The 14,323-nt window shown below is 48.9% G+C and overlaps 2 protein-coding genes across 2 annotated transcripts in view; both read right to left on the bottom strand.

Moving 5' to 3' along the window:
- BRF1 (BRF1 RNA polymerase III transcription initiation factor subunit) overlaps window positions 1-12,773 on the bottom strand; it is a 237,084-nt gene extending 224,311 nt beyond the window's left edge. The window contains exon 1 of the mRNA XM_056851232.1: window positions 12,566-12,773. Within this exon, the coding sequence (XP_056707210.1) occupies window positions 12,566-12,773 (208 nt within the window). The remainder of the gene's footprint in view (window positions 1-12,565) is intronic.
- Window positions 12,774-12,897: 124 nt separating this feature from the next.
- PPP1R36 (protein phosphatase 1 regulatory subunit 36) overlaps window positions 12,898-14,323 on the bottom strand; it is a 57,731-nt gene continuing 56,305 nt past the window's right edge. Inside the window, 1 exon segment of the mRNA XM_056851231.1 lies at window positions 12,898-13,105. Coding sequence (XP_056707209.1) covers window positions 12,898-13,105 — 208 coding nt within the window.

The raw sequence follows: 14,323 nt of genomic DNA, 5'->3' as shown, positions 1-14,323 counted from the left end.
GTATCATAAAATCATAAGGGACCACCAGGGTCATCTAGTCCAACCCCCTGCACAATGCAGGAAATTCAAAACTACCTCCCCCACACACACCCAGTGACCCCTATTCCATGCCCAGAAGATGGCCAAGATGCCCTCCCTCTCACGATCTGCCATGAATAGCCCTCTCCTCCAGGAACATGTCCACTCCCCTCTTCAAGCCTTCCAAGTTGTCAGCCATCACCACATCCTGGGGCAGGGAGTTCCACAATTTAACGATGTGTCAAACTGTGGAACTCCCTGCCCCAGGATGTGGTGATGGCTGCCAACTTGAAAGGCTTCCTCTGCTTAGCGACCCCAGTTTTTCTTGGTGGTCTCCCATCCAAGTACTGACAAGGGTCAATCCTGTTTAGCTTCCAAGCTCTGAGGCTAGTCTGGGCTAGTCGGGATGCTGCAGTTATTTTTACTCTGTGGCAAAAAACAAAAGAGTTTCGTGGCACCTTAAAGACTATCAAGGATAAGCTTTTGTTTTTATTATTAGTTTTTAAGGAGTCACAAAACCTCACTGGAATTTTTCTGCACAACTATCCTTGTTTTGGGAAGGAAACCGAGACAGAAGGAGGAGGAAAAGGAGAAGATGAGGAGGGGGGGAAGGAGAATAAGAGTTGGTTTTTATATGCCGACTTTCTCTCCCACTTGAGGGAGACTCAAACCGGCTTACAGTCGCCTTCCCCTCCCCTCCCCACAACAGACACCCTGTGAGGTAGGTGGGGCTGAGAGAGTGTGACTTGCCCTAGGTCACCCAGCTGGCTTTGTGTGTAGGAATGGGGAAACAAATCCAGTTCACCAGATTAGCCTCTGCTGCTCATGTGGAGGAGAGAGGGACTCAAACCCAGTTCTTCAGATCAGACTCCACCGCATATGGATTCTGTGCCCTTGCAAAAGGCAAGAGTGAAGAAAGCAAAATCATAATATATGATTATAAGGTGCTTATAAATGAACAGGAAGCAGAAAAACAGACACAATAAAACAAAACAACAAACAAACAGGAAGCAAACATGTAAATAACAGGCAAGATCGTAATTTTAAAGCATACCACTTATGAGCAAATGAACTCTGAAGCTGGTAGGCTACGTTTCTTGGACACAACATGGTACTGAGAGCCTGTGTGGTGTAGTGATTAACAGCGTCAGACTAGTATCTTGGAGACACAGGTTTGAATCCCCCCTTGTGCCATGGAAGTTTGCTGAGTAACCTTAGGCCAATCACACTTGCTCAGCCTAACCTACCTCACAGGGATGCTGTGAGGACAAAATGGAAGAGAGGAGAAGGATGTAAGCTGCTTTGGATCCCCATTGGGGAGAAATAAATGGATTAAGTCAATCAATCAACACTGTAGAATTGCTCAGCAGGGACAGCCAAGGCAAAGGTCAAATCGACTGAGGGGAAAACAGAGCACCAAGAAACGGCTGGGGGGTCTTGGGAAGCGACAGACAGCAGGGCAGATTGACTGAGATTTCCCCTCCCTGCCCTCTCCCAATATCTCCACTGATTTCAGAACCTTCAGTAGAAACTGTCTGTTTTGGCTTTTTCAGCAACCACCAGTGAAGAAAAAGCCATCTTAAACATAAGAAAGGCTATGCTGGATCAGTCCAAGGCCCATCAAGTCCAGCAGTCTGTTCACACAGTGGCCAACCAGGTGCCTCTAGGAAGCCCCCAAACAAGATAGCTGCAGCAGCACCATCCTACCTGGGTTCCACAGCACCTAATATAATACGCATGCTCTTCTGATCCTGGAGAAAATAGTTATGCATCATGACTAGTAGCCATTTTTACTAGTAGCCATGAGTAGCCCTCTCCTCCATGAACATGTCCATTCTCCTTCTCCCCAAAGGAAATACTTCCTTACACAAGTGATTAAAATGTGGAAATTGCTACCAGAGGATGCAGTGATGGCCACAGGCATAGACAGCTTTAAAAGGAGATTAGACAGATTTATGGAAGAGAGAGGGGCAGATCTATCAGTGGTTACTAGCCATAGTGGCTAAAGGGAACCTCCACATCCAAAAGCAATAAAACTCTGAATCCCAATGTCAGAAACACCCAGGGGAGGCCTCAGCCTCTATGCTCTGTTGTTGACCCACCAGAGGAACTGGTTGCCCACTGCGTGGGACAGGATGCTATACTAGACGGACCACTGCTCTGATCACATGAACACATGAAGCTGCCTTATACTGAATCAGACCATCAGTCCATCAAAATCAGTGTTGACTACTCAGACCGGCAGCGGCTCTCCAGGGTCGCAGGCAGGGGTCTTTCACATCACCTACCTGCCTAGTCCCTTTAACAGGAAATGCCGGGGATTGAACCTGGGACCTTCTACATGCCAAGCAGATGCTCTACCACTGAACCATGGTCCCTTCTAGTTTTGCATAGTTTGCAGAAGTGGAAACCTTCCTGATCCGCTCAGGCAGGCCGTTCCATAAGGTAGGGGCCACAACAGAGAATACACATGTATGGGCAGTCATTGATTTTGCTCATTTGCAGGGTGGCACCTATACTATACTTTGAAGCAGTACTATCCCTTCCACTACCTCCTTCTTACATGGCTTACATGGGATTGCTTTTGAGCTGATTCGTGTTACCTGCAGATGAAGTACAGTGTTTGACGAAGTTACCTGCAGATGAGGTAGGTGAGGATGAGAGAGACTAGCCCAAGGTCACCCAGCTCGCTTCATGTGTGGGAATGGGGAAACAAATCCAGTTCACCAGATTAGCCTCCGCTGCTCATGTGGAGGAGTGGGGAAACAAACCCGGTTCTCCAGGTCACAGTCCATTGCTCCAAACCACCGCTCTTAACCACCAAGCCACACTGGCTCCCCATAAGTTGCATAGGAATGCATGATCAGTCCCACCTCTGGAACAGGGCTTTGACTAGACGGCTTTTTCATCCCTTCCAGCTCTGTGATTTGATGTTCGTAGGCTGAAACACAGGCACACAGTGGGATGGTGGGCTGCTGTGCCAGAACTCACGCTGGCCTCCTGTAGCCTTTCAGGCCCAATTAAAAGCAGGGCTTTTTTTTTTTAGAAAGTCCTTTCCTTGGACTCCCCATGGCTCAACACCAGCCTTCTCCCTTACATCCCCTCCAGTGATCTCCAAGATCAAACAAAACGAGCCTGTTGAACGATACCACCTTTGCACAAAGGTGCTCGGAGCATCTGCTCCATCTTTTCCTGCATTCTCCCCTAGAGCGTCATCAAGAGTCCCTAAAATATGCAAACCTAAGAAAACAGGACTACAGCTGAACATCCAAGAAGACAAAAGTAATGACTACAGGAGAATTACTCAATGTTAAGGTTGACAATGAGTAAATTGAAATTGTTTCTTTCTAGTCCTTGGCTCCATCATCAACCGAAAGGGAGACTGCAACCAAGAAATCAGAAGGAGGTTGAGACTGGGAAGGGCAGCCATGAAGGAGCTAGAAAAAGATTCTGAAGTGTAAGTATGTGTCACTGGCGACCAAGATCAAGTTAATTCATGCCAGGGTATTCCCTATTAGTACGTATGGGTGTGAAAGCTGGACAATGAAGAAAGCTGATAGGAAGATAGTAGACTCCTTTGAAATGTGGTGTTGGAGGAGAGTGTTACGGATTCTGTGGACTGCCAAAAAAAACACATCAGTGGGTTATAGATCAAATCAAGCCTGAACTGATCCTAGAAGCTAAAATGACTAAACTGAGGCTGTCATACTTTGGACACATTATGAGAAGACAAGAGTCGCTGGAAAAGACAATCATGCTAGGAAAAGTGGAAGGCAGCAGGAAAAGAGGAAGACCCAACAAAAGATGAATCACACCCAAGAAACAGCCCCATGGCACAGAGTGGTAAGCTGCAGTACTGCAGTCCAAGCTCTGCTCACGACCCGAGTTCAATCCCGACAGACGTCAGTTTCAGGTAGCCGACAAAAGGCTGACTCAGCCTTCCATCCTTCCAAGGTTGGTAAAATGAGTACCCACCTTGCTGGGGGTCAAGTGTAAACAACAGGGGAAGGCGATGGCAAACCACCCCGTGGGTTGTGATGTGACGTCACCCATGGGTCAATAATGACCTGGTGCTTCCACCTTTACCTAAGAAACAGCACTAACCATGAACTACATCCTGTACTTGAAAGAGACACTACAAATTCACAATGCATGGAAGGGTTGCATGATGAAGCAATCCTTCACATGCGTAATGAGACAGTACCATTCCACAAGGTACCTATTTTGCATTTAATATGTTTTTGGCATTCCTGAGCATTTCAGTGGGATCCAAGACCTTTCTGTTTTGGCAACTGACACCCGCATTAACAAACCGAAAACTTATTAAATGCAAAATAGGCAAAAGCATGTTGTCATGATATCCACTGGACAGGGAGAAGGTTTTCGCTCTCTCATAATACTAGGATGCGGGGTCCTCTGCTGAAGCTGGAGGGTGAGAGATTCAAAACAGATAAAAGGAAGTATTTCTTCACACAACGCGCAGTTAAATTGTGGAACTCACTGCCCCAGGATCTGGGGATGGCTGCCAAATTGAAAGGCTTTAAGAGGGGAGTGGACATGTTCATGGAGGAGAGGGCTACTCATGGCTACTAGTCAAAATGGATACTAGTCATGATGCATACCTATTCTCTCTCGTATTAGAGGAGCATGTCTATTATATTAGGTACTTTGGAACACAGGCAGGATAATGCTGCTGCAGTTGTCTTGTTTGTGAGCTTCCCAGAAGCACCTGTTTGGCTACTGTGTGAACAAACTGCTGGACTTGATGGACCTTGGTCTGATCCAGCATAGCCTTTTTATGTCCTTATGTTTCTTTTTGTTATACTTTCTCTTACAGCACAATCTCATATTTTGCAGGCTTTGTTAACCTCCAGGTGGTAGCTGGAGATCTCCTGCTATCACAACTGATATCCAGCCAATAGAGATCAGTTCACCTGGAGAAAATGGCCACTTTGGCAACTGGACTCTATGGCATTGAAGCCTCTCCCCAAACCCTGCCTTCCTCAGGCTCCGTCCCAAAAATCTCCAGGTATTTCCCAACCCGGAGGTGGCAACCCTATACATGCTGCATGAAGAACTACTTCCTTGTGTTTGTCCTGAATCGCCCATCCTTCAGCTTTAGTAGATGACCTTGGATTCTAGGAGAAAAGCTTCTCCCTGTATGGCAACCCATCGGGATTTCAAGGCAAGAGGCATTCAACAGTGGTTTGCCACTGACTGCCTCTGCATTGCGACCCTGTTCTTTCTTGGTGGTCCCCCATCCAAGTACTGACCTGGACCAACCCTGCTTAGCTTCCGAGATCTGACAAGATTGGGCTAGAGTGGGCTATCCAGGTCAGGTCTGTCTCCCCTTACTCGCTTTTTTTCTAGGTTAAGCAGCCCTAAGTGTTTTAAGCAATCCTAACAGGGCAATTGCTCCAGCCTCCTGACCATTTTGGTTGCTCTTTTCTGCATCTGTCACTTGATGCCCTCCTTATCTGATCTCACAAAAAGTTACACCATCCCCCTCCCCCAAATACTCACCCTACAAAACTCAAGCTCTGCATCTCCCCATCAGCCCATATAAGTCTCCCCGCCCCATCAACACCTGCATTTGCGACCTTATTTTTGACTCAGAATCAGACAGGAGGAGTCCAGTGGCACCTGGAGAACCAACAACATTTCTTTCCAGCATAAGCTTCCTTGAGAAAGTTTATGCCTTTGATGAAGTGAGCTCTGACTCACAAAAGCTTCTGCTGGAACCAGTTTTGTTAAGTCTTTGACATGAAGAAGAAGAGTTGGTTTTTATATGTCGACTTTGTCTGCCACTTAAGGAAGAATCAAACCGGCTTACAATCACCTTCCCTTCCCCTCCCCACAACAGACACCCTGTGAGGTAGGTGGGGCTGAGAGAGCTCTAAGAGAGCTGTGACTAGCCCAAGGAGTGGGGAAACAAATCCAGTTCACCAGATTAGCCTCTGCCGCTCATGTGGAGGAGTGGGGAATCAAACCCGGTTCTCCAGATCAGAATCCACCACTCCAAACCACCACTCTTAACCACTACACTACGTTGGCTCTGATCACCTGTCTTACTTTGCTGCTACAGACTACTCAGCTGTGCAAGCACCGGGTCATTCCTGACCCATGGGGTGACGTCACATCCCAACGTTTACTAGGCAGACTTTGTTTGCGGGGTGGTTTGCCAGCGCCTTCCCCAGTCATCTTCCCTTTAACCCCAGCAAGCTGGGTAATCATTTTACCGACCTCGGAAGGATGGAAGGCTGAGTCAACCTTGAGCCAGCTACCTAAAACCAACTTTCATTGGGATCGAACTCAGGTCGTGAGCAAAGCTTTCAACTGCAGTACTGCAGTTTACCACTCTGCGCCACGGGGCTCCTTACTAACACAGATACCCATCTGGAAATATCCACTCAAGGGCCTCTCTCGCATCCTCTGCTGCTTCAGTGTGATCCTCAAAGCCAGGGTAATTCCCTCCATGAACTACGGCATATAGTGCAGACTAGATTGATCTCGTCAGATCTCAGAAGATCAGCAAGGTTGGCCCTGGTTAGTACTTGGATGGGAGACCACCAAGGAAGTCCAGGGTTGCTATACAGAGGCAGGCAAAGGCACACCACTTGTTGTCCACCTGTCGTGGTCAGCAGGGACCAGGACACTGAACAGACAGAGCTCCCGGATGAGTTGGCGGCAGAGGCTGATCCCTCTACCTCCTCGGAAGTTAGCAAATGGTCTCTATCAAAGGCTGAAGCCCCCACTCCTAGCATGAGTAATGAGGAGGAGAGACAGCTGCAGCTGGTAGAATCACCCCCACCTGTAGCTAGGCAGGAATGCACGGGAGTACAGGCGAACACAAAGCCCTGAATACTGACAGGAGCCAGGCTAGGTAATTAGTGGGGCAAAGGAGTGCACCACAAGAGATCCATATATTCCAGGCTGTTCGGAGGTTTCTCTGTGGAAGCAACGATTCAGTTTCTGGACTGCTTCGCATCCACTTTGGCTCCTGACCCTTTCTCCGACCTCCTGGAACTCCGTTTGGACTCCTGTTTTGATCTCCACTGACTCGACCTTGGACCGCACGACTACCTAGCCTCCTAGCCCCGCCCGGGACCTGACACCACCTTGACCTGGATGGCCCAGGCTAGCCCGATCTTGCCAGAGGCTGGAAGCTAAGCAGGGTCGGCCCTGGTTCGTACTTGGATGGGAGATCAACAAGGTAAGCCCAGGGATGCTATGCAGAGGCAGCAATGGCAAACCACCTCTGAATGTCTATTGCCTTGAAAACCCTACAGGGTCACCTTAAGTCAGATGTGACTTGACAGCAAAAAACCCCCCATTTAACCCTAAATGACCCTAAACGACACACCTCCACCACCAGTTTGCGTCATGCTTCTTTACTACCTGCTGCTCCTTATCACTGACATTCAGCCCCCAGGGCATCAAAACCGTGCCACGAAGTCCCTTCCTCCATCACCAAATACCACTCCAGCTTATTCCAGATGAACTTCAGCCCCCCCCAGCACGGGCACTGGATGCCCTTCAGTCCCTGACCTTGTCCCTTTCCTCCACTCCTTACGGAGCCAGTGTGGTGTAGTGGTTAAGAGCAGTGCTTTGGAAGCAGTGGACTCTGATCCGGAGAACCGGGTTGGATTCCCCACTCCTCCACATGAGCGGCGGAGGCTAATCTGGTGAACTGGGTTGGTTTCCCCACTCCTGCACATGAAGTCAGCTGGGTGACCTTGGGCTAGTCACACCCTCTCAGCCCCACCTGCCTCACAGGGTGTCTGTTGTGGGAAGGGGATGGTGATTGTAAGTCGGTTTGATTCTTCCTTAAGTGGTACAGAAAGTCGGCATATAAAAACCAACTCTTCTTCTACCCTTCTTCTACCAACACATCCTCTCTTCCTCGACATTCACAGTGTTTTTGCCTCCATCAAATGGTCTCACGTTCCTCTACACTACTGGCCTCAGCCATCTGACCTAGGGAAAGGTAGAGTATTGTGAGTCGAAGGGTGGCATAGGGTAAGAAGTGCGGGGAAATGAGGGGGATTTATTTATTTAGTGATTTATAACCTGCCCTCCCCCACCAAAGCCGGCTCAGAGCGAGTAACATCATATAAAAGCATTACTAAAAAAAGGTAAAGGTCCCTGGTGCAAGCACCGGGTCATTCCTGACCCATGGGGTGATGTCACATCCCGACGTTTACGAGGAAGACTTTGTTTATGGGGTGGTTTGCCAGTGCCTTCCCCAGTCATCTTCCCTTTACCCCCAGCAAGATGGGTACTCATTTTACCGACCTCGGAAGGATGGAAGGCTGAGTCAACCTTGAGCCGGCTACCTGAAACCAATTTCCATCGGGATCGAACTCAGGTCGTGAGCAGAGCTTGGATTGCAGTATTGCAGCTTACCACTCTGCACCACGGGGCTTCTTACTACATCAATATAAAAATTGTGATAGATAGTAGGGAGTACAGGTCCTGACCTGGCAAGCAATGGCAGAACTACCTCTATTCATCTCTCGCCTTGAAAATCCTACAGGGTTGCCATAAGTCAGCTGTGATTTGACTGCAAAAAGAGGGGGACAGGGTGCAGAGGGAGGGAGCACCCTGCACCTGAATGTACCAGACTGGCAGGACCAAAAAGGTGAAGCTAGTACATCCTTGTAGTACTGCAGACAGCTGGGGTAAGACCACGGTTCAGTGGCAGAGTACCCTTTACCAAATGAAGCTGATTCACCAACTGCAACCTTCCCTGAAGAAAACTGACCTGGCTGCAGTCACACACACCAGGGAAACGTCCAGGCTTGACTACTGTAACACTGTCTACATGAGACTGCCCTTGGAGACAGTTTAGAACTGGTTCAACTGGTTCAAAAAGCAGCACTTTAGGGTCCTTACAGGCACCATCCAAAGTGACAATAACAAGGCAAGTATCTATGACTTTTTGGTTGTGGCATCCACCTGGTGGAATGGCCTATCCACATTTCAGTCATTCCACAGAATGCGTAAAACAGAATTGTTCAAGAGGGCATTTTTCTAAACGGAAGAGGACCGTGGCTATTGCCAGTGGAATCCTAGGCAGTCTTCACTGCACTGTTTGTTAATTCTATGTATTATACCATATTATCCTACTTTAATATATGTATTATACAGATTTCTATTGCATTCCCTAATTTTGTAATCTATTGTTTTACTGCATTGTTTTGCTGTGTGCCTTACACTATTTCTATTACACTATTTTTAATTGGGTGATTCGTCTTGAGCCTCAGCAAAAAAGACGGACTATAAATAAAGTACCGGTAAGTAAGGGAATCGGTTTCCGAGCTTAATACAAGGTTCTGGTTTTGAAAGCCCTAAGTGGCGTAGGCCTAGAGTACCAAGGATCACCTCCACCCATATCAACAGATGTGAGATTTGAGGTCAGCCCAGGGAGCTTTCCTTCAGAAATCAACCTTATCAGAGCTCGTTAGAATAGAATCATAGAGTTGGAAGGGATCACCAGGGTCATCTAGTCCAACCCCCTGCACCATGCAGGAAATTCACAACTACCTCCCCCACACACCCACAGTGACCCATACTCCATGCCCAGAAGATGGCCAAGATGCCCTCCCTCCCAAGATCTGCCTAAGGTCATACCATCAACATTTGATAAGAACCCAGGGAGGGCTTTTTCAGCCACTGTTCCCTGCTTTGGAACTCCATCCCAAAGAACCCATGACTGGCAGCTTCCCCAAAGGGCTTCACGTTAGATTCAAATAGCTGCTTTTTCTGGAAGGCCTTTGAGCTTGATCAATAAGAAATGGTATGTCAGTTGAGTAAACATAATAGTAAAACATAATATTTTTTTTAAATTGCTATGGCATTTATTGCCCTGACCTGAATGGCCCAGGCTAGCCTGATCTCGTCAGATCTCGGAAGTTAAGCAGGGTCAGCCCTGTTAGTAGTTGGCCCAAGGTCCCCCAGCACATTTCCATGGTAGAGTGGGGATTCAAACCTGGGTTTCCCAGATCCTAGTCTGACACCTTAGCCACTACACCAAGCTGGCTGTCTAACTCATTGGTACATTTTAATGGCACCTTCTGTAAAACCTCCTTGGCGACTTTTAAACAAACTGTTTACTTATATCTGCTACGCACGCAGATTTCCGGTTCAACCCCAGCATCTCCAGTACAACAGAGGAGCAGCTTATCGCCAGGGAGCCAGATCTAGAACATGTGGTGCAGCGACCAGGGATATTCCATTGCACCAACACAGAGCCAGTGTGGTATACTGGTTAACAACGATCCAGAAGACCTGGGTTCAAATTCCCAGGGTGGTTTTCAGCCAGTCTCCCCCCCTACCTCACAGGGTTGTTGTGAGGGTACAACGGAGGAGCAACTTATCGCCAGGGAGCCAGATCTAGAACATGTGATACAGCAACCAGGGTTATTCCAATGCACCAACACAGAGCCAGTGTGGCATACTGGTTAACATGCTACACAAGGATCAGGAAGACCCGGGTTCAAATTCCCAGGGTGGCCTTCAGTCAGTCTCTTCCCTCTCCCCCACCTTGCAGGGTTGTTGTGAGGGTAATCTGCTTAAGTTGGAGGGTGAGAGATTCAAAAGAGACAAACAGAAGTGTTTCTTCACACAACGCATAGTTAAATTGTGCAAAGGATGTAGTGATGTGTTAAAGGATGTGGTGCCAACTTGGAAGGCTTTAAGAGGGGAGTGGACATGTTCATGGAGGAGAGCGATATCCATGGCTACTAGTCAAAATGAATACTAGTCATGATGCATCCCTATTCTCTCCAGTATCAGAGGAGCATGCCTATTATACTAGGTGCATTGGAACACAGGCAGGACAATGCTGCTGCTGCAGCCGTCTTGTTTGGGGGCTTCCTAGAGGCCCCTGGTTGGCCACTGTGAGAACAGACTGCTGGACATGATGGACCTTGGTCTGATCCAGCATGGCCTTTCTTATGTTCTTATGATGGGCCTACCTGTCTATCAATGTAGTACCTCTTTATCTTACCCTTCCTCTAAGCAGCCATGGGAAGCATATATGGTTGTTCTCCAATTTATCCTTCCAATAGCCCTGTGAGGTAGGTTAGGCTGAATATACTGCTGGATTGGATGGACCTTGGCTTTTCAGCATGATCCACCGTGGCTTTTCTTATGTCCTTACGCGCTAAGCTAGAGACCTATTCCCTCCAGGATCAGGGGTGCTGTGGAACACAGGCAGGACAATGCTGCTGCAGTTGTCTGGCAAACCACCCTGCAAAGTCTGCCTTGGAAACGTCGGGATGTGACGTCACCCCATGGGTCAGAAATGACCCGGTGCTTGCACAGTGGACCTTTACCTTTAGTTGTCTTGTTTGGGGGCTTCCTAGAGGCACCTGGTTGGCCACTGCGTGAACAGACTGCTGGACTTGATGGGCCTTGGTCTGATCCAGCAGAGCCTTTCTTATGTTCTAAGCTGCAGACAGAAGTGCAGCTTATTGCTACGGTTCTCCTTAAAGGAAGACCTTAAGCAGATGATGAGAAAGAAGGGCATCTTGGCCATCTTCTGGGCACGGAGTAGGGGTCACTGGGGGTGTGGGGGGAGGAGGCAGTTGTGAATTCCCTGCATTGCGCAGGGGGTTGTACTAGGCTGGTGGTTCCCTTCCCACTCTGTGATTCTATTCTATGAAGGAGATTTTTTTTAAAAAAAAATTATTAATAGAAATAAATACAATCACAGTTCACGAACACAGGAACACCAAAATATAAAGCAAGCAGGACAACAACAAAAAGAAAAAAAACAGCAAAACTATAATTACAGCACTAATGGTTGAGGGCTAAATATTTGTTATGAATTCTTATAGATAAATAAACAAGTGTGTGTGTGTGTGTATATATGTATATATGTGTGTGTGTGTATATATACGTATATATGTGTATGTATATATATGTGTGTGTATATACACACACACACACACAGAGACATAAATACACATATGTATGTGCGCATGTGTATATATATGTGTGCGTATATATGTGTATGTATGTGTGTATATACATGTACGTATATGTAATGTGTATGTATGCGGATGTGTGTGTGTGTGTGTGTGTGTGTATATGTATGTATATATATATATATATATATATATACACACACACACACACACACACACACACACACACAAATACATACACATACATACACATTTCAGACCATGCCAACAGCCATGTTAGCCGGACGCTATGCCCAACATTTGTATTTGATTTAAATTTATTTTTTTTTACTTGATTTTAACTGTTTTCTTGTTGAACCTGACTTGACTGTGTCTACCTGATTGTAGGCACTCTAGGCAATAAACCTGTACCTATTGACCTACACGTGCATACATACATAAACTTTTTCCTTCTGATGACGGGTATAAAAGGCGAATTTTTTTTCCTAAGGCACCCAATGAACAGTATTATTTCCCCCGGCTCAGCCCCACGCGCCGCTCGGGGGCGTCCCCCTCGCCCTCCCGCCCCCCCTGCGAGGCAGGCCTCCCCCCTCCCCCCCCCGGCCCCCGCTCACCGTCGAGGGAGACGAACTGCCCCACGGCCGAGGAGCCGCCGCCGCTGTTCTCCACGAACTGCACCTCGGAGACGATGATGTTGTCCTCCAGCACGGAGCCGCAGCCGGTGCACACCGCGTCGCCCCGCGCCGAGTCCACCTCGATCTCGCGGCCGCCGCACGCGGCGCAAACCCGCCCGACGGCGCCGCCGCCGCCGCCCCCCGGCATCTTGGCCCGCAGGGTCGCCTTCGCCGCCCGTGAGGGGGAGAGAAAGCGGGCCCGGCCGCGGCTCCCCTGCCGCCTCCGCCTCCCCGCAGGCCTCGCCGGGGCGGAGGAGGAGCGCCGGCTCGCCTCAGAGGCCGCCCCCTTCTCGCGAGGCCTGGACGGGCCTAGCCGCGCCTCCCGCCTCCCTCGAGTCGGCGGCGGGGGCGGCGCCGAGCGTCCCGGCCGGGATTGGTCCCCCAGGCGGACCCGGGGCCGACGAGGCTGCGGCCCAGGGCGCGGGCCTCACAGGGGCGCGGGAGGCGGCGGCGGCGGCTGAGGGGAGGCAGGGCCGAGGCCTGCGAAATTAGGCGCGGTTTGGAGAGAGCCGGCAGGGAGAGGTTTTCCTCCCTCTACCGTAATGCCAGAACGCGGGGGGGCCTCTGCTGAAGCTGGAGGGCGGGAGATTCAAAACCAGATGAAAGGAGGGATTTCTTCACGCAACGCAGAGTTAAAACTGTGGAACTCCCTGCCCCAGGGTGTGGGGATGGCTGCCAGCTTGGAGGGCTTTAAGAGGGGAATGGACATGTTCATGGAGGAGAGAGGGCTGTCCATGGCTACTAGTCAAAATGAATACTAGTCATGACGCATACCTATTCTCTCCAGCATCAGAGGAGCATGTCGAATATATTAGGTGCTTTGGAACAAAGGCAGGACGGTCCTGCTGCAGCTGTCTTGTTTATGGGCTTCCTGGAGGCCCCTGGTTGGCCACTGTGTGAACAGACTGCTGGACTTGATGGGCCTTGGTCTGATGCAGCAGGGCCCTTTCTTATCTTATGTTCTTGAAAGGCTTTAAGAGGGGAGTGGACATGTTCATGGAGGAAAGGGCTATCCATGGTTACTAGTCAGAATGGATACTAGTCATGCTGCATACCTATTCTCTCCAGGATCAGAGGAGCATGCCTATTATATTAGGTGCTGGGGAACACAGGCAGGACAATGCTGCTGCTGCAGCTGTCTTGTTTATGGGCTTCCTAGAGGCACCTGGTTGGCCCCTGTGTGAACAGACTGCTGGACTTGATTGACCTTGGTCTGATCCAGCATGGCTTTTCTTAAGAGGGGACACATTCGTGGAGGAGAGGGCTATCCATGGATCAGAGGAGCATGCCGAATATATTAAGTGCTGCGGAACGCAGGCAGGATGCTGCTGCTGCAGCCGTCTTGTTTGTGGGCTTCCTGGAGGCCCCTGGTTGGCCACTGTGTGAACAGACTGCTGGACTTGATGGGCCTTGGTCTGATCCAGCATGCCTTTTCTTACGTTCTTAACTGGCCCAAGAGGCACCGTTTTAAACAGATTCATTTATTTGGGGGGGGATGCAACTGACTATTTATTTTTTAGTTTAAGTTAAGTACCACAGCAGTGCTATGGAATATAATGAATTACAACTTCTCAGAAAAAAGTTTTGTGTTGTTGTTTTTTTCCTACAAGACATGTTTTTGGAAATTGGTTAGCAAGGGGGGAGGCACAAGTAGTTAGCCTTGCCTGGGGTGCAAAAATGACTGGCACCAGCCCTGGG

This window comes from Euleptes europaea, chromosome 6 (assembly GCF_029931775.1).
Source record: "Euleptes europaea isolate rEulEur1 chromosome 6, rEulEur1.hap1, whole genome shotgun sequence".
NCBI classification, from domain to species: Eukaryota; Metazoa; Chordata; class Lepidosauria; order Squamata; family Sphaerodactylidae; genus Euleptes; species Euleptes europaea.
This window is presented reverse-complemented; position numbering and strand designations above follow the sequence as displayed.